The following is a 25,260-nucleotide window of genomic DNA, read 5'->3' on the forward strand; positions in this document are numbered from 1 at the left end:
TTTTGACTGATGTGAACATTTTCCCACAGCGGATGTTTCTAAGACGCTGAAACTGAAAAAGGCTCAGAGCCTGTGGACTAGAGAACGAGCAGGAATTCTATTTATTTGTTTATTATACATTTATTGTAGACATTCCCAGCTGGTCCTGGCCCATCAAACCATGATGAGTATAGCTTCAGCTTTAACGTCATCATTCTGTCTTATCTGTTATCACATCCCTGACCCTGCGTTGTGAACGTTCCCCTAAACATGAGTCAGTGTCATGATGTGGGAAGTGTTTTCTTTAATCATCATGATAAGATAAACAGTCACTGTGGACAGGGGACTCTTGGACTCTGGTCTGCTTTGCTCAGGTGGCTCACACTGAACAGGGGTCATCAGCTGCAGCACCCAATAGTTCTGCTGTGGTGTTTGAGCTCGTCCAATCAGAGGACGCGATGCCAGTGCCACATCAGCAAACTGGACTATAAGAAGAGTGAGCAGAGGACAGGACGACACCATCCGGTGCACATCCTCCTCCTGCCGTCCAGGTGAGTGTCTGCTCCTGCCTTACACATGATGATGACGATGGAGAAGATAGACAAAGACAAGAGACAAAGGAGTGAGAGCTAAGAAGCTGTGCTTCTTCTCACTCCTTTTCAAATATGACTTTTTGTGTGTATCATTATTTTAGGCTTCCTTGACTTTTCATTTCTATATTATGTTGAGCAAAGAAGTCAGTTAGTAGCAATCAGAAAGTTTGTCTCATTTCCATATTCGAAATAAATCAACTGAAAAAAAAAAAAAAAGTAGCATGACTAGGGCTGTGTATCGGCAAGAATCTGGTGATACGATACGAATCACAATACTAGGGTCACAATACGATATATCACAATACTGTTAAAAGGCAAATTTTTTTGTTTGTTTGTTTGTTTGTTTTTTAATGATTATTTCCTTGAAGAATTGAATTACAGCAGAAATCTGCATAAATACTAAACACATTTTTATTTGATCCCAATAAGATCTAATGTTCTATCACAAAATGTTCCTGTGTTCAAACTGAAATTCTGTTTTCCAGACATTCCAGTTTCAGATCCTGTTCAAATGTTCAGATTCTATTAGTTCAGAACTAACATCAGAACAGGATTTGAGTTCAATCCCAACAAAGGAACTAACATTATTTTAAAAAGGGTGTTAAATAATAAGAAATAAAATATAACAAAAAAGAAAAACAAAAAAACTAAAATGAACCTCCACAATATCTGCATTTGAATAAATACCTAAAAATAGAGAGAGCGAGTGCATATTATCAATACAGTACTTTTAATATCGATACTGTATTGTGAAATGAAATATTGCAATATTTTGCAGAACTGATATTTTCTTGCAGCCCTGAGCATGATAGAAAAAAATGTAAAATAATGCAATGTCGTATTGAGTTTAATGTGGCATTTTTAACATAAATACAGGTACAGTTTTATTCCTTTGTATTGTCAGACTCAGGGCATTATACTGTGGATGAGTAACATTTCAAATCAAACTCTTTCAGTGCAAATAGAGCTGCAGAAAAGATGAGGTTTCACTCACTCTGACTGAAAAACACTGACATGAACTTCCTTTTATTTCCATGAATATTTCATTTGTGGAATTACACTCTAAATCTGTAAACAGAAAGAGGAGTTTATGACTGTTAACATTAATGAAGCCACATGAGAGGCATCAGATCTACAACAAAACAAGATGGATATGATTTATAAGACAAAACCAGACTAATAGGTGGACCAGGTAAAACATGACAAAAGACATAAGACACAAAAATAACAGATTATATAAACTTTTCACAAGAAATATAGGCAGCAATGCTTTGATTATAAATACAACTGTCCAGGACATGAGTGAGTGGAGTTTTCTGAACGTACAGCAGAAACATCGGATGGGGGGCAGGGATCCAGTCTTCTGTTCTGTACTTTCAGAAAACACCTCCATCTGTGACAGTGTCCCCTGGTTTACAACTGGTCTGATTCCACTGAAGTAAAAGGAGTTATTGTCTGTTTAATTAGGTTTATACATGGGCTGGATGAACACACTGTCAGTACAGAATGTTTATTTTACTGACTCTTGGCAAAAACAATCAGGCTGAGATTCTTAGAAAATGTGACAATTTTATCAGCGAGTCATTTGTTTGAGTAACTCTATGATGACGAGAAGACGAGGACTCCTTTACTACTGTCAATAAATATACAGAATGGGTTAAAGTCATGTTAGTTCAGTTCCACATTCAGCTGAATCTGATCTGCAGTGGGCCCAACCAGTCCAATAAGAACAGAATAATATAGAAATAATGTCAACTCCAAACTTTTCTCTGTTTTAGAGCAAAAAAAAAAGTAAATTTACATTAATGAACAGGTTTACATCTACAAACTATTCTTTCAAAAGATGTGAATAACATGAACAAACTGAAAAAGTAAGTATAATTTTAACAATATTCTTCCTCAGTTTATCATTTCCACATGTACATTAGAACTGACACATCACAGTGGATCTACAAACACACAAAACATTTAATAACAGACAGAATATTGATAAAATTCTACTTATTTCTCTTTAGACATTTCAGGTTGTTCATATTTGTTCAGGTTATTCACATTTTTGCGAAATTATACTTTGTTGTAGTGTAAATACATGAAAATATTTACATTTACAAAAAGAAAAATGTGGAGTTGTCATTATTTCTACGTTATTATGATAGTGTTTGACTGGTCTGACCCACTTTAGACTGAATTGGTCTGAATGTGGAACCTGAACTAAAAGGATTGTTCACATCTGAGTGTAATTTTTGCATTTCACACATTCATCCCGCAGGGCCGGACTGGACCCTTTGGTGGGCCAGATTTGGCCCCTGGGCCTCATGTTTGACACCTGTGGGTTAAATCCTTCAGAAGTTCAATGTGCATCCATTTCATTAGACAAGATAGTGACATGTGTCTTATCCATTATTATAACTTAGACCTAAGGTGTAGGCTTTGGCTTAAAAAAAGGAAAATGTAACCTTTTTTCAGTGTGTGCTGTGTAAAATCAGCAGAATGACAGTTGACAACCTTCTGTTTTCCTTTTTTCTAGGTCCAGTCAGCAGCCATGAAGTTCACTCTCATCGCAACCCTTGTCGTGCTTGCCCTGGCACAAGGTACACTGTAAAAAAAATCTGTAATTTAACAGAATTTTTACTGTTCGTTTTACAGATTTTTCATGTATTTTTAAGATACAGGAAAATATCAATGAAATGACAAAAACAGACTGTGATTTTACATGTCAAATGGAACGTAACACGAAAAACTGTAACTGTGAATAACCAAAAAATTTCAATTTTTTTAAAAGAATTTTTTTCTTTTTTCACAGAAAAATACAGTTAAAATACATTTGCAAATGTATCGTAATTTCACAAATATTTATTTTCTACTTATGAGATTAAACTGTTAATTTAAAGTTTAATACTGTACAAAAATAAATAAATAAAACGAGATAAAATTACTGACAATTAACAGTAACAAGAGTATTTGTTCTGTCAGTTTAACCAGACTTGTTTGTTAATTGACAAATATCTTGTGTAATTACAGGAGGTTTCACAACAAAAATGTTGAATAAATGTATTTTTGTGAATGTATAACATGTATAAGCACTGATAAACTGTCCAAATACAGTTTTTATCAGTGGATTGGACAACTGAGTCTCATTCAACATTATTTATATATATATATATATATATATATATATATATATATATATGTATGTATGTGTATATATATATATGTATGTATGTGTATATATATATATATATATATATATATATATATATATATGTAATTTGATTGTTTTAATACATGAAAATATTCTTAATTAAACATTAAAAAGTAAAAAAAAAAAAAAAAAAAAAAGTAAAATCTCATGTAAAGTTAGGGCAAAAAACTGTATTTTAATTGTGGAAAATTACTGTATTTTTATGAGATGGTTATTTTCTGTTATTTTACAGTATTTTTTGGTGCCCCAGCTGCCGGAATATTACTTTTTTTTTTTTTTACAGTGTATAGTTGGTTTCACTCATACAGAGTCACCTTTAAGTTTTCATTTTCTGATTCTTTTTTGCTGTAAAACTGCAGGAAGCCTTGCACAGGATGCCACTGACCTGGAAAAGCTGACTCAGTACTTCGAGGACATGAAAGCCAAGATGACTGAGATGATCCGCAACCAGGATGTGGCCACCCAGGCTCAGTGAGTCCACCAGTCTATGCCTCATGCACACTGTGGAAGAGGGTTTTGGGGGTTGGTGAATACAAACTATGGAAATCAGCTCCAGTTTCATCAACAGTAATATTTATCCAGCGAAATCTGTTCTGACTGGTTCAAGTCCACCCGTGTGTTAACAGTAACAACTGCTACTTAAAATAATATGAAAAAATCTACCCCATAATATTGTGACGTGTTGGAGGAGCAGCTGGGGGAGTTTCCCAGCATGCATTGGGACAAACTAGTGTGGACAGTTTTTATGTGTTTGACAGTGTTCTGAGTTAATAATAAGTGTAGTTCTTTTTATGGTGTGTTTGACTGTTTTAATTAATTTTTTTGTTGAATGAATATTTCTGTTGAGTTGCATAGTCTTGCACCATGAGCTCAGTTGCTTCTTTGTGTGCCCAAGACAGCGAGAGAGAGAAAAAGACAAAGAGAAAAAAAAAAAAAAAAAAAAAAAAAAAAAAAAAAAAGCCAAAATCTGAGTGATTTGCTGGACGTATAGAAGAGAAACCACAACAAAAGTATCGATCCAATATCAATACACACACACACACACACACACACACACACACACACACACACCTTAGTATGGATACTATTAATATTTAGATTGATCCTCCCTGCCCTAAGTTAAGTAGATGAACATATTCCTATTAACAACTGACAGTTAATATTACTCACTTTTTAGGAGTAATTTGTTGTGTAATCTATTGGGATATGTTAGGTGGATTTGCCCTCATTTCTTTTAGTGTGTTATAGCTGTTCAGTTTAGTAACATTTTACTCCAAATATGGGGTCAGATCTACTGAACCAAAATGAGTGCAAACTGTGACCTCACTTTTACTGAGTGGATTCTAAAGGTCTGTTTTTACAGTGCAGTCAGTGTTTACTCATGACTCATGCAGGACTGTTCTGACCATACATGCAATCAGACAGAAACTGTATCAGAAACCCTCTGATTTACAACAATGTAAGCTTAGGGTTCACCACCTTCAACAGGATGACCAGCAAGGTTATCATCATTAACCAAAACTAATGAAATGACGAAAACTAGAATTGTAAAAACATTTTCGTTAACTGAAATAAATAAAAACTATAATTAAAAGAAAAAAACAATAACTAACTGAAACTGTATTGTGTGTTTACAAAACAAACTAAAACGGATAAAAATTATGGATCAAATTCCCTTCGTTTTTGTCTTTGTCAATGTCGGATTCATACGAAATTGACTTATTTCGCTCTGGCAATTTTAGCTAGCGGCACCATACGACACTTTTTGGTCCGTCACTTGTGGTTTCCAGTCGTCTTCTGGTCCCCACTCTACCTGGAAACATGGAGACTAAAGCAGCAGAGTCCTGTCTGGGATTTATTAGAATACGACGACAGAGAAGAAGAGAAAAGAGACCACTGAACTAAAATTAATACTAAAACTAAACTAAAACTAAGCATTTAGAGAAAAAATGAAAACTAATAAAAACTATCAAACCAGCTCTAAAAACTAATCAAAACTAACTGAATTAGAGAAAAAAAGTTAAAACTAAATAAAACTAAACTAGAACAAAAAATCCAAAACCGTTAGAACCTTGGATGAAACCTCTGCTTTGGAACAGTGTACGCTCAGGGTTCACCACCTTCAACAGGACGAGCAGACATGTCCTTCTGTAAACACACCTGTTCAGGCTGGTTCCTGTGGTTGCATTACACATTCAAATGGGCCTAGTTTTTGGGAGCAGACTGGTGTGTCATTGTGGTTCTTTGTTCTTCCACAGGGCCCTCCTTGAGCAGGGCAGGACCAACCTGGAGCCCCTGACCAGCCAGGTCCAGGAGCAGCTGAGGACCATCACCACCAAACTGGAGGAGCAGGTCAAACCTCTGGCTGAAAACGTGCAGGCCCAGATGCAGCCCATGATCGACCAGTTCCAGCAGGAGATGCAGAACATCTTCAACAAAGTGATGGAGCAGACCAAGGCCATCGGCAACTAAAGCTGACGTCCACACCTCCCACCACCACCACCACCACCATCATGGACTGAGCCGTTTCTGTTTCAGGTGCACAAGTGGAACAGCGTCATGTGTTTCAGCGCTCGCTGACATGGAGTTCTTCAGCTCTGTCTCAGAACACAATAAAAACTTGGAACACAGTTTCAGAGGATTCATTTGTCTGTGGTCACATGTTTAAAACACAAACATCCTTATTCTAGACATGATGAGTTCACATTTGGGCAAAAAAATATTCCTGGTCATATATGAGCCCAGCGGTATCCAAGTCAGTGCAGTTCAACCTACTGTCAGTCACATCCGATTCTTAACTGGATGTTTGTTGTTGTTGTTTTGTGGTCTCAGTATGAACAGTCAGATCAGAATACACACAACTTCTACATCACTCTAGACCAGGGCTGTCAAACTCATTTTAGTTCAGTTCCACATTCACCCTAATATGATCTGCAGTGGGCCGGACCAGTAAAATAATATAAATAATAATATATAAATAATGTCAACTCCAAACTTTTCTCTATGTTTTAGAGTGAAAAAAGTTAATTTGCATTATGAACAGGTTTACATCTACAAACTATTCTTTCAAAAGATGTGAATAACCCGAACAAACTGAAAAAATCAGTGTAATTTTAACAATATTCTGCCTCAGTTTATCATTTCCACATGTACATTAGAACTGACAGATCACAGTGGATCTACAAACACACAAAACATTTAATAACAGACAGAATATTGGTACAATTACACTTACTTCTCTGAAGATATTTCAGGTTATTCACATTTTTTTGCCAAATTATACTTTTAGTGTAAATACATGAAAATATTTACATTTACTAAGAGAAACATTTGGAGTTGTCATTATTTTTATGTTATTCTGATAGTATTTGACTGGTCTGAATGTGGAACCTGAACTAAAAGGACTGTTCATATCTTCAGTGTAATTTATGCATTTCACAAATTCATCCCAGGGGCCGGACTGGACCCTTTGGTGGGCCGCATGTTTGACACCTGTGCTCTACACTGAAATTCATCACAACTCTCCACTGGATGGGGGAGGGGGGGGGGGGGGGGGGTGTGTCACTCAAATTCTGCAAAGTAGATCAAATTAGCCTCAAACTGGTACAGCCTTAAACTGTAACACAGATCAGACTGATCTCAGTAAATGGCGTTGTTTGTCACGCCAGTTCTTTTGGCATTTGGTGTGCTGTACCTACACACGTGTTATTCTACACCATTTGGCCTCCACTGGCTTACATTAACTAGCATCTCAATTTAAACCGAGAGCTCTGGTTCACATAACCCTAACCAAGGTTATTATCGTTAATGAAAACTAACAAAATGACGAAAACTAGAATTGTAAACACTTTCTCGTTAACTGAAATAAATAAAAACTATAATTAAAAGAAAAAACGATAACTAACTGAAACTGTATTGTGTGCTTATAAAACTGACTAAAATGTCTAAAAATTAGAGATAAAATTCCCTTCGTCTTCATCAATGTCGGATTGATATGAAATCAATATTTCACTCTAGCAATTTTAGCTAGTGTCACCATACGACACTTTTTGGTCCGTCACTTGTTGTTTCCAGTCGTCTTCTGGTCCCCACTCTACCTGGAAACATGGAGACGAAAGCAGCAGAGTCCTGTCTGGGATTTATTTGAATACGACGACAGAGAAGAAGAGAAAAGAGACCACTAAACTAAAACTGAAACTAAGCATTTAGAAAATAACGAAAACTTATAAAAACTATCAAACCTGCTCTAAAAACTAATTAAAACGAAGTGAATTAGAGAATTAACAAGTCAAAACTAAATAAAACTAAACCATAATGAAAAATCCAAAACTATTAGAACCTTGGTGTTCACACCACTTGTCTCAGTCAGAGTCTGCCAAACCTTATTTATTTTACAAAAAGAAATTCATCAGTTTTATAGCTATGGTGAACCACCAGACTGGCACAGGATCAGAGTTTTTGTTTGGAAAAACACTGCCTAAATCAGTTACTTTGAATGTGAAATAATGCAATAAAAACTACACAGACTGTAGAATGTGGACATCTGGAAGGTGTGAGAGGCTTGAGGGCTTCAGTCACCAGTGGGAATGGACGACATGTTGGCAACAAAAAGGAGAAAATATATGCATATACTTAAATGGAACTGAATTTTAGGAAAGAATTCTGGTTTGGACCAGCTCTGTATGTTAAGTGTCATGAGATAACTTCTGTTATAATTTGGTACTATATAAATAAAATTGGATTTGAAAATCAGCACATAAAGCAGCACATAAACTCAAACTAAGCCCCCTCACCTTCTTTTCAGAATCATGTATTTGGTGGAGTTGGACTCAGAATAAGTGTAAAGGTAAACTCTGAGTCCCAGTATTTAGTCTGGTCCTCTTATGAGGACAATTAACAATTACAACAATCTGGATTTTTATTGCAGAAAAATTCAGCCAGTTGTTCTTTTTTAAAGTTTTATTCAAGCAAGCAAAGGTCAAGGGAAATTTGACAAGAACAGGCCGTGGCTTCAGTTCCACAGCCCCAACATTCAAACATTAAAACAGCTAAAATAGCATCAATCTGATTTGATCACACACTTCCCCTCTAAAACCCCTCAATAACAGATTACTTTTTTATTTTAACTTTTTCTCTTTTTTTGGTGCATTTTCTTCTTTAAACCGAGCTTGTTTTTTTTTTTTTTGTTTTTTGTTTTTTTAATTATTATTATTATTCTAGGCATGGCTGTAGACTTGTTTCCATAAATTTTTTTAACATACCATTTAATTTGTATTTTACTTTGTTTTGTGTATTTTTCCTTTTTCACTGTTTAATTCTTTTTCTCCATCGGTGAAGCTAGCCTCAAGATTCCCCACTCCTGCTGACACAAGAGACAAAAAAAAAAATCAATTAGTTAGTGGCAATACTAGAATTCCTGTTCCACTTTGATGAAGCTGAGTTGTCAGAAGTAGCTCGTCTGCTTTGGGGCAGATCAGACCTTGGGTTCAGACGCTTGGAACACCAGCTGGGTTGGTCACAGTCTTCTGAGCGGCTTCTTTAGCCTGATGGGCCTGAAGGACAGCCACCGCCTCATCCACCTGCAGAGAGAAAAGCGCTTAACTTTCACCAATACCACTGCACCATGTCCATCATATGTCACAAGGTTAGGATGTAACTGTAACACACCTACTGGTACTACAGCTGACCACCAGTCAGGCAGTCACAAGGTTATTATCGTTAACAAAAACTAACGAAATGACGAAAACTAGAATTGGAAAAACATTTTCGTTAACTTATATATACATATATATATATATATATATATATATATATATATACACACACATAAACATATATTTTGACAGATTGTATTCCTGTACATATCCACTCACTGTATAAATACTTCAATTTGCACTTTCTGTACATATTACAACATAAAACCCACTGTAAATAATATATACATAAACATATATTTTTAATAGACCACACACACCCACTCACTGTATAAAAACTCCAGTTGCATTCTGTACATATTCCATTGTAAATCCACTGTAAATCTCAGCCCATTGTTGTCTCTGTCCCTAGTGGACTGTTTGTCTATATTGTGTCCAGGTCCTGAAACTGTATGTTGTGAGCACTGTGAAAACCAAAGCCAAATTCCTTGTATGTGTTCACATACTTGGCCAATAAAGCTGATTCTGATTCAGAACTGAAATAAATAAAAACTATAATTAAAAGAGAAAAACGAAAGCCAACTGAAACTGTATTGTGTGTTTACAAAACTAACTAAAACGGATAAAAATTATGGATAAAATTCACTGAGTTTTCGTCTTTATCAATGTCAGATTGATACAAAATTGACTTATTTCGCTGTAGCAATTTTCTGTGCTGTCACCACATGATATTTAAGGGTCCGTCACTTGTGGTTTCCGGTTGTCTTCTGGTCCCCACTCTACCTGGAAACATGGAGACTAAAGTTGGGAGAAAGCAGCAGAGTCCTGTCTGGGATTTATTTGAATACGACGACAGAGAAGAAGAGAAAAGAGACGACTAAACTAAAATTAATATTAAAACTAAACTAAAACTAAGCATTTAGAAAATAACAAAAACTAATAAAAATCGGACCAATGGTCCTGTAGCTTACCGGCCAAATTCAAAGCTTTGGGAAATGTATCCAGATGCCATTTATTCTCACCCAGTTCTGTGTATTTATTCTATTACAGAAACAGCCCATGTTTTGGTCATATTCCAATCACATCTGTAAAAAATTCAAATTCCAACTTGATATCATTGATACTGATTTATTGGATCAATCCACTTCCTATCTGTTATAGTGGGAACATTTTTCAAAGTTGCACCAAATCCAGAATCAGATTCGGATCGAAATAATTTCAATCCCTTGTGCTGACATCCTCATACAGAAGCTGTAGACCAAGTCTGAAGTCAATCAGAACTGGAGTTTGGGAGAAGAAGACGACTGAAATATTTTCCCCATAAGAGCCCATGTTAAATTTTGCGTCAGTTCCAGATCCAGAAGAAGATCCTGATCAGCATGTGGACATTATGTTTGGGTCATCTCCCCATCAGGGCTGGACTGGAGACATTTACACTGGATATCATTTAGATTTACTGAGTTATTGCATCCATCCACTTCCTATCTCTGATAATGGGGACATTTTTCAAAGTGGCACCAAATCCAGAATCAGATCCAGATCCAAATAATTTCACTAACTTTTGTTGACATCATCATAAAGAAGCTGTATACCAAGTTTGAAGTCAATCAGAGTTGTAGTTTCGGAGAAGAAGACGATTGAAATTTTTGTAACGGACGACACACGACGACACACGACGACAGACGCTGCATGACGACTACAGCTAACGGCCTGTCGGCCGGTAAGCTAAAAATCCAGAACTATTAGAACCCTGGTCAGTCCACATACTGACTCCACACAGAAAGGTCTTGGTGTCGGAATCAAACGCATGAACTTCTTGCTGTGAGGCAACAGTGCGATCCACTGCACCACCATGAAGCCACTGAGAACCAATCAGGAAGCAGAATTCTAACATCACAGTCCTGGGCGTTAAATGTCATGTCGTATTGAATTCTCCAAACACACAGCTCAGGATAGATGTCATTACTGTGAACTCAGACCTTGGAGCGGAGAGATTCTGGAGACTCCAGCATGTGCAGCAGCTCAGAGTTGTCAATCTCCAACAGCATGCCGGTGATCTTCCCCGCAAGACTGGGATGCATGTTCTGGATCAATGGGAAAAGACGCTCACCTGGAACAACAGCACAAACGGAGGATTAAAAAAAAAAATAATAATAATAAAGCCCCTTTTCCACCGCAGGAACATTCCCAGGAACCTTTACTTTTCCAGGAACTTTGAAAACATTCTATACATTTCCACTGAAATACCCAGGAAAAAAAAAAAAAAAACTACACACCTTTCCCTCAATCCCAAACTTTCCCTGAAAAAAGTTCCTGGTAGGGTGGTAGGAATTTTTAGATTCCCCGGAATTCTTGGGGCTGTATGCTGAAGAACGCTTTTGGTGGAACACAAATGTAGCGGTTCAAACTCACTATAGCCAGTGGTAGCTGCAGACATGTTTATTTTTTCCATAAGCTTCATTTCGTTTGTGTTTTGATCATTTGGAAAATGAAGCAAAAGAGAAGCAACAAGAAGCAGATGGATGATGTGGTCCATTTGCAGAACACACTCTCCTCTATTTTTTTTTTAAATTTATTTGAATCAATTATTATCATTAATGAAAATTAACAAAATGACGAAAACTAAAAATTTAAAAACTTTTTCGTTAACTGAAATAAATAAAAACTATAATTAAAAGAAAAAAATCGGACCAATGGTCCTGTATCTTACCGGCCAAATTCAAAGCTTTGGGAAATGTATCCAGATGCCGTTTATTCTCACCCAGTTCTGTGTATTTATTCTATTACAGAAATAGCCCATGTTTTGCTCATATTCCAATCACATCTGTAAAAAATTCAAATTCCAACTTGATATCATTGATACTGATTTATTGGATCAATCCACTTCCTATCTGTTATAGTGGGAACATTTTTCAAAGTCGCACCAAATCCAGAATCAGATCCGGATCGAAATAATTTCAATCCCTTGTGCTGACATCATCATACAGAAGCTGTAGACCAAGTCTGAAGTCAATCAGAACTGGAGTTTCAGAGAAAAAGACAATTGAAATGTTTCCCCATAAGAGCCCATGTTAAATTTTGCGTCAGTTCCAGATCCAGAAGAAGATCCTGATCAGCATGTGGACATTATGTTTGGGTCATCTCCCCATCAGGGCTGGACTGGAGACATTTACACTGGATATCATTTAGATTTACTGAGTTATTGCATCCATCCACTTCCTATCTCTGATAATGGGGACATTTTTCAAAGTGGCACCAAATCCAGAATCAGATCCGGAGCCAAATAATTTCACTAACTTTTGTTGACATCATCATACAGAAGCTGTATACCAAGTTTGAAGTCAATCAGAGTTGTAGTTTCGGAGAAGAAGACGATTGAAATTTTTGTAACGGACGACAGACGATGACAGACAACGCTGCCGACGCCAACACACGCCACATGACGACAATAGTTTATGGCCTGTCGGCCGGTAAGCTAAAAAACGATAACTAACTGAAACTGTATTGTGTGCTTATAAAACGAACTAAAACGGATAAAATTTATGGATAAAATTCCCTTCATTTTCGTCTTTGTCAATGTCGGATTGATATAAAATGAATTTATTTCACTTGAGCAATTTTCTGAGCTGTCACCATACAACACTTTTTGGTCCGTCACTTGTGTTCACTTGTGGTTTCCAGTCGTCTTCTGGTCCCCACTCTACCTGGAAACATGGAGACTAAAGTTGGGAGAAAGCAGCAGAGTCCTGTCTGGGATTTATTTGAATACGACGACAGAGAAGAAGAGAAAAGAGACGGCTAAACTAAAATTAAACTAAAACTAAGCAGTTAGAAAATAATGAAAACTAATAATAAAAACTAGCAAACCTGCTCTAAAAACTAATTAAAACAAACTGAATTAGAGAAAAAAATAGTCAAAACTAAATAAAACTAAACTAATTCCAAACTAACTAACTAACTAACTAATCCAAAACTATTAGAAGCTTGATTTGAATAAATTTTCAGGAACTTTAAGGTGCGGTGGAAATGCAAACCACAGATATTACCAAGTATTCTATTACCCAGGTAAATCCCTGGTAATAAAACCTCCTGGGAGTCTGGTATAAAAGGGGCTTCTGGAAGTCACAGTCACACAGAACCAGAGAGAAGACACAGGACACATTTAGTGGAGTCTGTCCAGCGTACTGACACTAAAGACCTGAAAATCTGCATTACACACAAAACAGAAAGAGCTATTTATTTTTGTACTCCGTGACATCTCAGAGACAAATATTATACTTTTTATTCCACTTGTTTTTCAGATTACATACTGTCATCTCTTAATGTCCACTGAAAACTGTATATCTGCAGATGCGTTGAATGAATTCAGATGTGTCTCAGTGTTGGTGGAGGATCTGAATGTTCCTTTATGGGCTGAAAAACTTTCTAAATCTAAATAAACTTTCTAAAGTCATGAAAACATGATTTTTCAGAGGTGCAACAGTATGAAGTACTTCAAATGAGTCCCATTATTGCTTAGCTAACACAGCAGTATTAAGAATCCAAAATCATTATATGGCTAATTTCATCAAATTAAAAGTATGAATCAATTACAAGCCAGGTCTCTAATAATGGCTGAGGTGTGGTTTAGGCCAGTCCTCACATACAGGTCAGATAAAAAATACTATTGATAAACTCCAGGTATCTATCATATAATATGCTGTCAGTCATTCCACTCACTTCTATTGATTTAAAACATTCAACAATATAATGCTGCCATTTTCAACACTTGTTTTATTCTCATTCTCTGCATGTGTATATATGAATGGATTTTGTTACCTTCCTGTACAGCTTGTAAGTTTATAGAAATGTATAACCATTGCCAGTGGGTAACACTTAATACAGTAAAAGACCTGTTAATAAATGCATGGTTTCTATCCATTTAAAAGCTACAATTAAGGAAGAGTTGGGTTTGAATTAAAAGCACACTGTGGTACTTTAAACATCTCTGACAGAAAATGATACCAAGGTTTTGTGCTGAAAACAATTCTACTTATTAAGCAGAGAGCTGTAATCAAATCCTCCCACAGATCACCGCCTGGTACCCTCTGTAACTGACGGACACTATTTGAGGAAATACAATATAATAGTAAATGTGGGTGTCACAGTAACCAAAAATCACAGTTCAGTACATAGCTTGGCTTTTAGGTCATAGTTCACAGTACAATTAAAGTGGAACAGCAATGAAAAACAAAATGCAAACACCTTAGTTTGTTTCATTTTTTTGATCACAGAGTAGTGAAATGTACTATTTTGCTCGTTGCTGCTGCCTGTGCAGACTGGCAGCAGCAACAGACCAGAAACAAATGAAAGACGCATGAAATAAGGGACAAAAATGTGTTTGTATGCTGCTGGATGTAAGAATAGGAAAACGAATACAGATGATAAGCAGGATACTGTCTCTGAATACGCTTTTTCCAAAATGTACACTGAACCTCTGACCAAACAGACTGGACTGGTCCCAGATGGACACACACTGGACCAGAACACAGAACAAATGAAGCTGATAGCAGTCTGACAGAAAGGACAAACACTGAATGGCTTAACCACTCCACAACACACACAGGTATCTGTATCCAGCCTCTGGCATCTCTGCTTAACTCATCAAACACAGTTACTAAGCAGGAAACGTACAAAACAGAGGACTATTTTAAGCATATGACACAGGCTGGAACTACCATTCATTAAAAAAAGCCCCTCCTTTACAAATACATTTAGTCAAATCTAGATATATACATAGAAGCCACATAATGGTGTGGAAATAAAAGCTCTCACTTCCCTGGTACTTTGGGGGTCAGCCCTGTGTTCCCCTGTACCCACACAGGGTCATGTACTGGGGAACATACGGACACTCCTGTACTTTAAAAAAGCCTCTGTGAATGTAGTCGTGTTTTTACTCCTGGTATTGTCATCAGTTCGTCGCCTGTCTGTCCGTTCATATGTGCAAAAACTTTGGCGTGTACTGGGGGGGGGGGGGTGTCAATGATAAGATGAGGGGAGCTAACTTCCACTTTCTCACACCTTAAAGCTGAGGATTTTAAGTGCACACACATTATGTTTGTCTTTGTACACATCCATAAAATGTTTGGAACTAACAGGACGTTCATACATTGGGCTCTGACAAACACAGGTGGCCTGTGGTTCACTTTCATGACTTATGTGGACGTGCAATAATACAACACACTTTAAAGGATTATTAGCTCCAGGACTGGTTGTTGTGAACAGACACCTGGATTATTTCCACCTGCTGGATTTGGACCAACCACTGCAGCCGTGTGTCTGTATTATTCTGAATGACAATCGTATTCATCATGGCCGTACCATGTATCATGACACCCACTATCAGGAAACATTTTACTGCACAATGACTGAAGGATGTGAATTCTTCATCCACCACTGTATGATAATGCTTGTATTAATTAGGAACAGAGGACTAAAGGACACAACTTAGTTGGTAATATAGGACACCTAGTGACGGCCTTACCCAGCATCTGCTTCTGCTCCTGTGGTGGAGCAGCGGCCAGCATGGAGGCAGTAAGAGGCTCCTGGCCCTGAACGTGGACTGCAGGCTGTGACGTCAGAAAAAAGGCAGAGGGAAAAAAGTGAGAGGCTTAAAGAAAACCTCCTTAAAGATGGTGAATAGGTCAGCGGCTGAAGTAGTACGTCTTCCTACCTGCTGCATGGGGACTGGTGGCTGAGTGGTCATGTGCTGCTGCGGGTTGCGGACCCCTGCTGCGTACTTGTACTGAGGGACCCCACGAACAGGAGCGGCGGCAGCAGCAGCTGCTGTGGCCGGTCGGGGGCCCATGGTCTGAGAGGCTGACAAGTGACACAAAGATCATCAGCACCCACACACATCAAGTGGCACAGTCTCCCTGTGAGATGACTGTATTTGCACTGCATCACACACTGACTAGATGACTCACCAACACGCTGGGTGGACATCATGCGAGGCACGTGGGACGCAGGCCGCATGGTACTGAAAGTCTGAGGACGAGGTGCTGAGGCGCGCAAGGCCCCTGGCATGTTCTGGAAGTCTATGTACACACAAATACAAACAAAAAGATTTCCACAATTATTTGACACTCAATTACTATATGTAAATACAGAAAATATAGGCAATAAATATTTGGTAAACTTGTACTTTATCCAAGCACTTTCATTTAATGCTACTTACTACTTCAGAATGCTACTACTGCACTTCAGAAGGATGTATGGTACTCAACTACATTTATGCAAGTTTAAAGACAAAACTTGCAAAGCTATGATGATTAGATGAGGAAATGATTGCGTTTTGATGCTCTCTACAATGATTTTATTTTAATTTGGATTTAGTTTTGGTAAAATTGATGTAGGTGCTGCAACTCAGCCTCATAATGCTATGGAAAACCCTGTCATTTGACTTGAATTGAATTGTTTGATGTTGGAACACTAAGTGAAAGAGTCTGCAGAAGACCCATCCACTACTGTACATAAAACAACCTTCTTATGTTGTGTTGTTGAGGAAGAACACCTTAAAGGGGGCCGATACTCACGTTGTGGCCGGACTCCTTGGGTGGTCCAGCGGGGGCTCGGGCGCAATTGAGCCATCTGGCTGGCGGCCGGGTAGTAAGCAGCACGGTTCTGGGCCTGAGGAATGGCTGCCATGAAGTATCCAGAGGGAGGGGCAGGCTGGTAGGGGTTGATGACTGGGTTTGGCACTGCGCGCACACTGGCCATGCGCTGCATGTACTGGTTGGTCAGGTGGGCCTGACGCTCCTCTTTCCTCTGAGCAAGAGCCACATATAGCGGCTTGGTTGCAACAATGCGCCCATTCATCTCAGTCACTGCTTTAGTGGCCTCCTCTGGAGACGAGAAGCAGACGAAGCCAAAGCCTTTGCTGCGGCCGCCTTCCATCATGACCTGACAAGTAACAAGGATTTGCTCATATACGCAATGGACAGGTGGAGTCATTTGAGAGATGCAAATTATTTTTAGATCGTGTGCCACAAATTTCAACTTCATCATTTTAAAAGATAATTTTGCAATTTTTTGACTTCATAATTTGTCATAAAAAGCTAAGTATTAGACTGTAAAAGTACATAGTAACAAGTGAAAAAGTAAGCAGAGCTTATTAACAGCTCTGCCCAGTCGCACAACACTTAGCCCCTCCCGCTCACCAATACCCTGCCTACCCAGGGATTCATTCTGAGTTTTAAAATTCAGTCTTTTTAAAACCTTTTCAGAAATTTGTAAAAAAGAAAAAAAAAATACAAAATTGAGAGAAGGGCACATGTAAAGAATAGGTGTGAAATGTTGAAAGAATTGGGTGAATAGTGTCTGAGAAATCAGCTGAACCAACTGTCTAAGTTAAAATTTGCAAAAATGTATCTTAAAAAATCCCAACATTGAAATTCAGCCATCAAACTATGCACTGCACCTTTCCCAGTGGTAAAGAATGTGTGTCCAACTGGAAAAGAATCGGGTGAATAGTATCTGACAAATCGGTTGGACAAATTGTCCAAGTTGAAATTTGCAAAAATTATACAGAAGCAGAAACACCCTAGCTGCATGAGTGACATACTCCTAACTTTACCTCTTCAGCTTCATGTGACCAAACGTGTGCTGACTTTCACCTGAATATTATTTCACTCATTTGTTGAGAACAGGGTATGGAGGTGACATCCCTTTGGTGTTGATAACATGTATTATATCAGATGAGGGATACTGCTCACTGAGCTGTTTCACAATAAACTAAATGGTCCTTTGTTATTTTTTATTATAAACTGTGACTTTCTTGACTTGTAAAATTATCTTTTAAATTGACAAACACCATATCATATATGCAGTGCTTCCCACAGAGCTCTACTGCATATCTACGGGGAGCCACCACAGTATTTAGCATTAATGGGACACAGTGATATGCAAATAATGACCAAACTCAAAAATATTATCTGTATCGTCATGAACTACTGTACATGTTTTTTCTGAATGTCCAGTGGGGCACAGCAACACTTCATCTCCTGCACACATTTTCCACACATACCCATCAAACAAGCATTAGTATGTCTGAGTCTAAGCAGCTGAGCCACTACCTTGGCACTGGTTATGGTCCCAAATGGAGAGAACTCCTTTCGCAGGCGTTCATCATCAATTCCATCATCAAGGTTCTTCACATACAAGTTGACACCCTAGACAAAAGGTGAAATGATGTTAACATGATTAAAATCTGCATTTCTATAAATTCTAGACTAATATTGATTTGTGAACAGCAAATCACATTTTTTTTGTTGTGTGTAGTACATATTTATCCCCAAAGTCCATGAAAGAGAAATATGAGGCCCATGAACTACAAAGTCACTATTGCAGCCATTTTGGCCAGTACAACCTACAGAGGAGGGAGCACTGAATTTGACAAAGCTGCAGGAGTTCTCCAGTCACATAGATTTATATACACACACAATTTCAGTGCTATCAGTGTCCACATACAGTCTTTTTTTACTGTTAGACTACTGCACTATGATTGGAAATAGACCTGGTAGCGAGTCATCCTGTCTTGTTTCATTTGCTCAAATTTGCGTTTGAGCTCAGTTTGCCGCTCCACCTTCTTCTGTGCACGGCCCACATAGATCAGCTTGCCATTGAACTCCTTCCCATTCATCTCATCGACTGCCTGTAGCAAAAGAAGAAAACAAAGTCAACTTGTGCTGCTTTTTCAGTGATAGAATCAGCTCAACACACCTTGCCTTGTTGCCATGGCGAGGTCTTTCCTGCATTTTCATTGTGACCGTGGGTACCGTGTCACATACCACCTGTGCCAAACTTCCAGGTGAGCCAAGGGTCAATAATATAAGAACACAAAGTTGACTTGTCATTTGGTTGAACAGGTCTGAATTTCCACCAAATCAAAATTACAAGTGTCCTGCCGACTCCTGAGATGAAACGGTCAACTAGCTGTCAATCAAACTTTAGCACTGGTTTGCTGTCTGTCATTGGAGAGGGGCGGGGCCCAAGGGGACCAGGATGAGCCAGATGCCAGGCAGGTAGTGGGTTTAGCCCCGCAACGATGTGGGCCGAGTATAGTCAGGGAGTTATTTTCACCAACAATAAGACACAGACTTCTGTTTGACTAATGTGAAAGACAAGTGTGTGTGTGTCTGATCTGTGGGTGGAGCCTGGCAGTCGGTAAAAGATGTAACATGGAGCGGAATTTCACCAAAGTTCACAGCAAGATTCACAACGAGATTATCTGGTGAGAATCAGCCTCCGTAAAGAGAAGGAAAAAGAAAACTGAAAACTAACATCCAAAAACAACAGTCCATGTTCACTAAACTGACCAAGACCGGCGCCTCAACAGAGGCATCAGTAAAGTGGGTCACATCCTGGACCAGAGGCATCAGTAAAGTGGGTCACATCCTGGACCAGAGGCATCAGTAAAGTGGGTCACATCCTGGACCAGAGGCATCAGTAAAGTGGGTTACATCTGGACCAGAGGCATCAGTAAAGTGGGTCACATCCTGGACCAGAAACATCAGTAAAGTGGGTTACATCTGGACCAGAGGCATCAGTAAAGTGGGTCACATCCTGGACCAGAGGCATCAGTAAGTGGGTCACATCCTGGACAAGGCTTCAGTAAAGTGGGGTTACATCTGGACCAGAGGCATCAGTAAAGTGGGTCACATCCTGGACAGAGGCATCCGTAAAGTGGTTACATCTGGACCAGAGGCATCAGTAAAGTGGGTCACATCCTGGACCAGAGGCATCAGTAAAGTGGGTTACATCTGGACCAGAGGCATCAGTAAAGTGGGTCACATCCTGGACCAGAAACATCAGTAAAGTGGGTACATCTGGACCAGAGGCATCAGTAAAGTGGGTCACATCCTGGACCAGAGGCATCAGTAAAGTGGGTCACATCATGGACCAAGAAGCAATCAGTAAAGTGGGTCACATCCTGGACCAGAGGCATCAGTAAAGTGGGTTACATCCTGGCACCAGAGGCATCAGTAAAGTGGGTACATCCTGGACCAGAGGCATCAGTAAAGTGGGTCACATCCTGGACCAGAGGCATCAGTAAGTGGGTTACATCCTGGACCAGAGGCATCAGTAAAGTGGGTCACATCCTGGACCAGAAACATCAGTAAAGTGGGTTACATCTGGACCAGAGGCATCAGTAAAGTGGGTCACATCCTGGACCAGAAACATCAGTAAAGTGGGTTACATCTGGACCAGAGGCATCAGTAAAGTGGGTCACATCCTGGACCAGAGGCATCAGTAAAGTGGGTCACATCCTGGACCAGAAACATCAGTAAAGTGGGTTACATCTGGACCAGAGGCATCAGTAAAGTGGGTCACATCCATGGACCAGAGGCATCAGTAAAGTGGGTCACATCCTGGACCAGAAACATCAGTAAAGTGGGTTACATCTGGACCAGAGGCATCAGTAAAGTGGGTCACATCCTGGACCAGAGGCATCAGTAAAGTGGGTTACATCTGGACCAGAGGCATCAGTAAAGTGGGTCACATCCTGGACCAGAGGCATCAGTAAAGTGGGTCACATCCTGGACCAGAAACATCAGTAAAGTGGGTTACATCTGGACCAGAGGCATCAGTAAAGTGGGTCACATCCTGGACCAGCACAACCAGCCCTTCACTGATGAAGGTAGAATTAAAGAGGCTCTGACTGCGGTGGTGGAATAAGTATTCAGACCAGGACCATAAACCACAAAAAGATTCTGTCCACTATCGCTGATGGGGACTCCTGTTTTGGGGGCTTTTCACTGTACGTCTTTCACTCGGGGGCGGAGTTACGTTCTACGTGTTAGGGTTCAACCGGATTATGACACCACGCCAACACAAGAACCCGTATCAAACACATCAGTGACACAGGACGTAACCCCGCCCCCGGGCAAATGCTCCAAAAAAAGAGGAGTCCCATTGCAGATGTGTGTTCTATGTGCACATGCGCTCATACAGCTGCAGTCGGACCTGAACAGGTGCCTCTGCGTTTGACTCCAGTGTGATGACTGTAGAAGTGACAGTGGGATGGTGGATTTATGTGCACAATGGTGTTCTGTTTTTAACTGATATGTTTTTTCAGCATATGTCAATTTAGAAAAGGTCAGATCCTTCAGAAATACAGCAGCACATGCTAGTGAGGTTTTACTGTGTGACAACGTTCCTTTTCAAAATTTCCAAGTATTAAAAATGCACATACATGTGTGTATTTGTTTTTATTAATTCTATAAAAATATGCAGGATTGTTCCATTTCATAATTTCTGACATAGTATTAAAATATTTAGGTATGCTGCATACAAATGCTTGTATTTGTTGTTTTCTACTTTTGATTTTCTACATAAAAGTAAAATAATAGTTTCATATTAACACTTTTAAAGTATTGTAAATGTTAAACCAAAGAAAGATAAAATAAAATAATAAATAAAGAACACATTGTTACAAATGTATTATACAAAATATGTGTATGTATGAAAATTAGCTATGTAAATAAATGTTGCTAAATTAGAGTAGCTCTCCGGCAGCTTCGTTATGTAAAAGTAGCTCACAGAATTGAAAAGGCTGGAGACCCCTGATCTACATCATACATACATACACCATCACAAGTCACCCAATCATATTTCAAAAATCAAATGTGACCTCTCTACATGTTTCTTAACCCCATGTTGAATCAAGGGAATACAAAGTTTAAACCAAGTTTTTTAGTCAGTGTGGGTAACGTTAAAGGGTGCCTGTAGTGAGTTTTCATTGCTTGCCATCTCCAAAGATCACCTATAATACTAGCGGTTCTGTCCAGTAAATTACATTATAGCCCGATGTCAAATATTTTTCCAGTACATTTTGCCTCCTTCATGGGCTGTTGGAGCACCAGTAGTGACCAAATCTCCTTGTATTATCCCATTACCTGGGCTAAGATGAACTGGTACCTGACCCTGTGCAGCAGACACCAGTCCAAGATGACACATTATCGGCCAGTGCTGTGTAGCATCTCTAGGACCACGGCGGAATGGTAAGCTTACAGCTGAACAAACAAAAGCACAAATGTGTATTTTCCACTTAGACTATGTTTAAACATAGCTGGGTATTTTTGAAAACAGAGATTTCCCTCTCTCCGTTTCAAAAAAAAAACCTTGTGCAGACGTGATCATTTTCAGACGACTCTGCATTTATACAGCCCCATTTATCTATACCCTGAAGAGCATGCACAGGCTGTGGATGGCAGTGTGGTGGGATGATCGAGTACCATTAACCAATGAGAAACCTGAAAAGAATCATAACAAAACCTTACTTCTGCTATGACCCTATGGAGATGTAGTATTCCTGGTTCCACGTCCGAGACGTGTAACCAATACAATGCAATGCAGAAGGATGAGCCGGTGACTTTTTTTTCCACAATCACAAACTGCTTTTCTGATGTGACAGAGGGAATGAAAAAAGGTTCGAACTCTGAGTGGAACCATGTTAGTTCTGTAGTCATTAACAGCTGCAGTCTGTTTTTCAATCATGTTTTGTCTTTAGTTCATGTAGACTGCTGTGCATGGACGTAAATTATGACTTCATTCACCTTCTACTAAACTGGACAGAACAGATAAAGAATAAACAAATAAAATAAACAAAATATGAAGTATGACAATGTGGAAACACCTCACAAATGCCTTATTTTATGTCAAGTAAATACACAAAGATCCTGTTAAGCAGACGTAGTGGGCGCTAATTAGCTAAGATGCTAACATTTGCTAGCACCAAACTTCCTAATTTTCTCATTTAATACTTGTAACTTCACTTATCGGCTCCATCCTCTTTCTCTAAACTGGATCACCACATGTGAACTTGGTAGAATATTTCCTTTGAAAACTGTAACGTCCGTCTGAGAATCTCCGTTTTTGTGTTTCCCTCTGTTTACACACAAATGTGAAAACAGAAATTTGCCGAAATCTCCACTTTGGCCGGAGTTTTTAGAAACTTTTGTTTTTGGTGCGCATGCCCGTTGATAGGCATAAACACAGGAAAAAAGTCTCAGTTTTCAAAATTCCCCGGCTACGTGTAATCTGCTCACTGACTGCTACTTGTTTACTCATACTTCATTATCCAGAATCAACGACAGGTACGTCACTTATGACCAGCATTGGCTGCTCCCCATAGGTTCTGCCCATGCACGTAATAAAAAGTCCAGTGTGGTGCATTTCTGATGACTTTTTACTGAATTTGCACCTCCCTTATAAGTGATGCACAGAGCACAATTAATGCCATAAGCGTGACCAGTACTGGTACACTTCAAGTCTCAAGTCATAAAAACTGTGCTTAAGTCTGACTTGTCATGTGACTTTACTCCCCCACCTCTGGAAATAAGTGGGTATAGTAATTGGTATAATTTAATTGTGTGTGTAAATGTTCAACAAAGGTCAAGACCACTGCATCTGCCTTTGAGTCAAGTCCCTATAATCTAGGAAAGGCCTTCTTTTCCTGTTCCACTTTTATCTGGATGTATCAGTTCAACTCAAAACAGGATTTAGTGCATTTCCCTTATGTGAGACCAGGTGGTATTAGATGTGATTGCTAGTTGCAGCTTAACTTAAGTTCCAAGTGAACCAAAAAGACTCCGAATGTGACGTAAAAATCACACAATCTCTAAAACCATCATACACTTTTGAGCAGACCATATCGATTAATCATCCACAGATTTGACTGTAGACCACTACAGCACATTCTCACCTGAAATAGTCTTAAAATAAAATTTTTCTTCAGAAATGATTTATTACTTGCAGGGTCAAGTTTTCTCCTTCACCATTGTTGCCTCATTCATAGTTGCCGTCACACTGAATCTAGTGTTATGTTAACGTTGAGTCACTATGACAAACAGCTATGCTGAGGGGGTGCTACACCAGCAGTAGAAATTTAACCAAACAAAGCTAAATAAAGTCAAGCTGAGCTCAGCTGGTGGAATAGTGACATCCAACAGTCCAAAGAACTTGGGCTGGACCCAAATTTTACCTTCTGGGCATCCTCATGCCTCTCAAAGCTGACAAAGCCGAAGCCTCGAGACTTTCCACCATCATCGGTCATGACACGGATACTCATGGCATTTCCTGTAATGGCAAAGGAAAAAGAAAAAAACATTACCTTACTTCAAAGTGAGCCAAAATATTTTACTGCAAATGGATTAAAACATTGAACATACGTCATCATTTAAATGAGCAGTTTGAAAAACAGAGTGACTGACCATATTTACTGAAGAGTTCCCTCAGTTTCTCGTCATCCATGTCTTCACCAAAGTTTTTGATGTAGACATTAGTAAACTCTTTGGCACGTGCACCTAGTTCAGCCTCGCGTTCTTTGCGAGATTTGAAGCGACCAACAAATCTACAGAGAGGAGGACAATTGAATACTACAATATTAAGAAGTAACGTGTTGGACAGGAATATGTTGTTACTGTGTATATGTTTTTTACAGTAATAACTTAAAGTTTAGTCACAAAGCATAAAACATTTCACACTTTAGTACTTAGCAAAACAACCTGGTTAAAACATACACTTACACTTTTCGGTCATTGAGCAGCATGCCATTCATTTTCTCAATGGCTCGCTCAGCTGCTTCCTGAGTCTCAAAATGCACAAAGCCATAGCCCTTAGAGCCATTCTCATCACAAACCACCTTCAAAAAAGAAGACACATGCTGTACTTAAGACATACAAACATGCAGTAACAAGAATCCAAACTTATACAGCATGTTGTGTCACACCTCGAACATCAATTAACTTTCACACCATTTTTCATAGTAAAATTAACTTACTGTTGTGAGTAT

The 25,260-nt window shown here is 38.8% G+C and overlaps 2 protein-coding genes and 1 non-coding gene across 3 annotated transcripts in view; 1 reads left to right on the forward strand and 2 right to left on the reverse strand.

Moving 5' to 3' along the window:
* Window positions 1–452: 452 nt before the first annotated feature.
* On the forward strand, window positions 453–6,246 carry LOC115428652 (type-4 ice-structuring protein LS-12-like). The gene is made up of 4 exons (XM_030147802.1): window positions 453–530; window positions 3,100–3,163; window positions 4,134–4,245; window positions 6,033–6,246. The coding sequence occupies exons 2-4, from the start codon at window positions 3,115–3,117 to the stop codon at window positions 6,244–6,246; spliced, it is 375 nt and encodes a 124-aa protein (XP_030003662.1). The 5' UTR covers window positions 453–530; window positions 3,100–3,114.
* A 2,482-nt stretch (window positions 6,247–8,728) lies between these two features.
* The window catches only part of pabpc1b (poly A binding protein, cytoplasmic 1 b), a 31,321-nt gene continuing 14,789 nt past the window's right edge, over window positions 8,729–25,260 (reverse strand). Inside the window, 12 exon segments of the mRNA XM_030147205.1 lie at window positions 8,729–9,133; window positions 9,254–9,353; window positions 11,408–11,538; window positions 15,952–16,036; window positions 16,141–16,286; window positions 16,394–16,504; window positions 17,003–17,369; window positions 18,542–18,637; window positions 18,982–19,119; window positions 24,451–24,545; window positions 24,680–24,819; window positions 24,995–25,110. Of these exon segments, the coding sequence (XP_030003065.1) occupies window positions 9,261–9,353; window positions 11,408–11,538; window positions 15,952–16,036; window positions 16,141–16,286; window positions 16,394–16,504; window positions 17,003–17,369; window positions 18,542–18,637; window positions 18,982–19,119; window positions 24,451–24,545; window positions 24,680–24,819; window positions 24,995–25,110 (1,518 nt within the window). The 3' untranslated portion in view covers window positions 8,729–9,133; window positions 9,254–9,260.
* On the reverse strand, window positions 18,735–18,871 carry LOC115428989 (small nucleolar RNA SNORA5). Its single transcript, XR_003936718.1, has one exon. It is a non-coding gene; the product is annotated as a small nucleolar RNA SNORA5 (small nucleolar RNA).

The sequence above is a fragment of the Sphaeramia orbicularis genome, chromosome 11 (assembly GCF_902148855.1).
Source record: "Sphaeramia orbicularis chromosome 11, fSphaOr1.1, whole genome shotgun sequence".
In the NCBI taxonomy this organism is placed as follows: domain Eukaryota; kingdom Metazoa; phylum Chordata; class Actinopteri; order Kurtiformes; family Apogonidae; genus Sphaeramia; species Sphaeramia orbicularis.

What these genes read in the sequence shown, in the direction of transcription:
- LOC115428652 (XM_030147802.1), top strand. Translation starts at nt 3,115, where the DNA reads ATGAAGTTCACTCTCATCGCAACCCTTGTCGTGCTTGCCCTGGCACAA. An exon ending in CGTGCTTGCCCTGGCACAAG is followed by an intron (nt 3,164 to 4,133) that starts GTACACTGTAAA and finishes GTAAAACTGCAG; the next exon opens with GAAGCCTTGCACAGGATGCC. An exon ending in GATGTGGCCACCCAGGCTCA is followed by an intron (nt 4,246 to 6,032) that starts GTGAGTCCACCA and finishes GTTCTTCCACAG; the next exon opens with GGCCCTCCTTGAGCAGGGCA.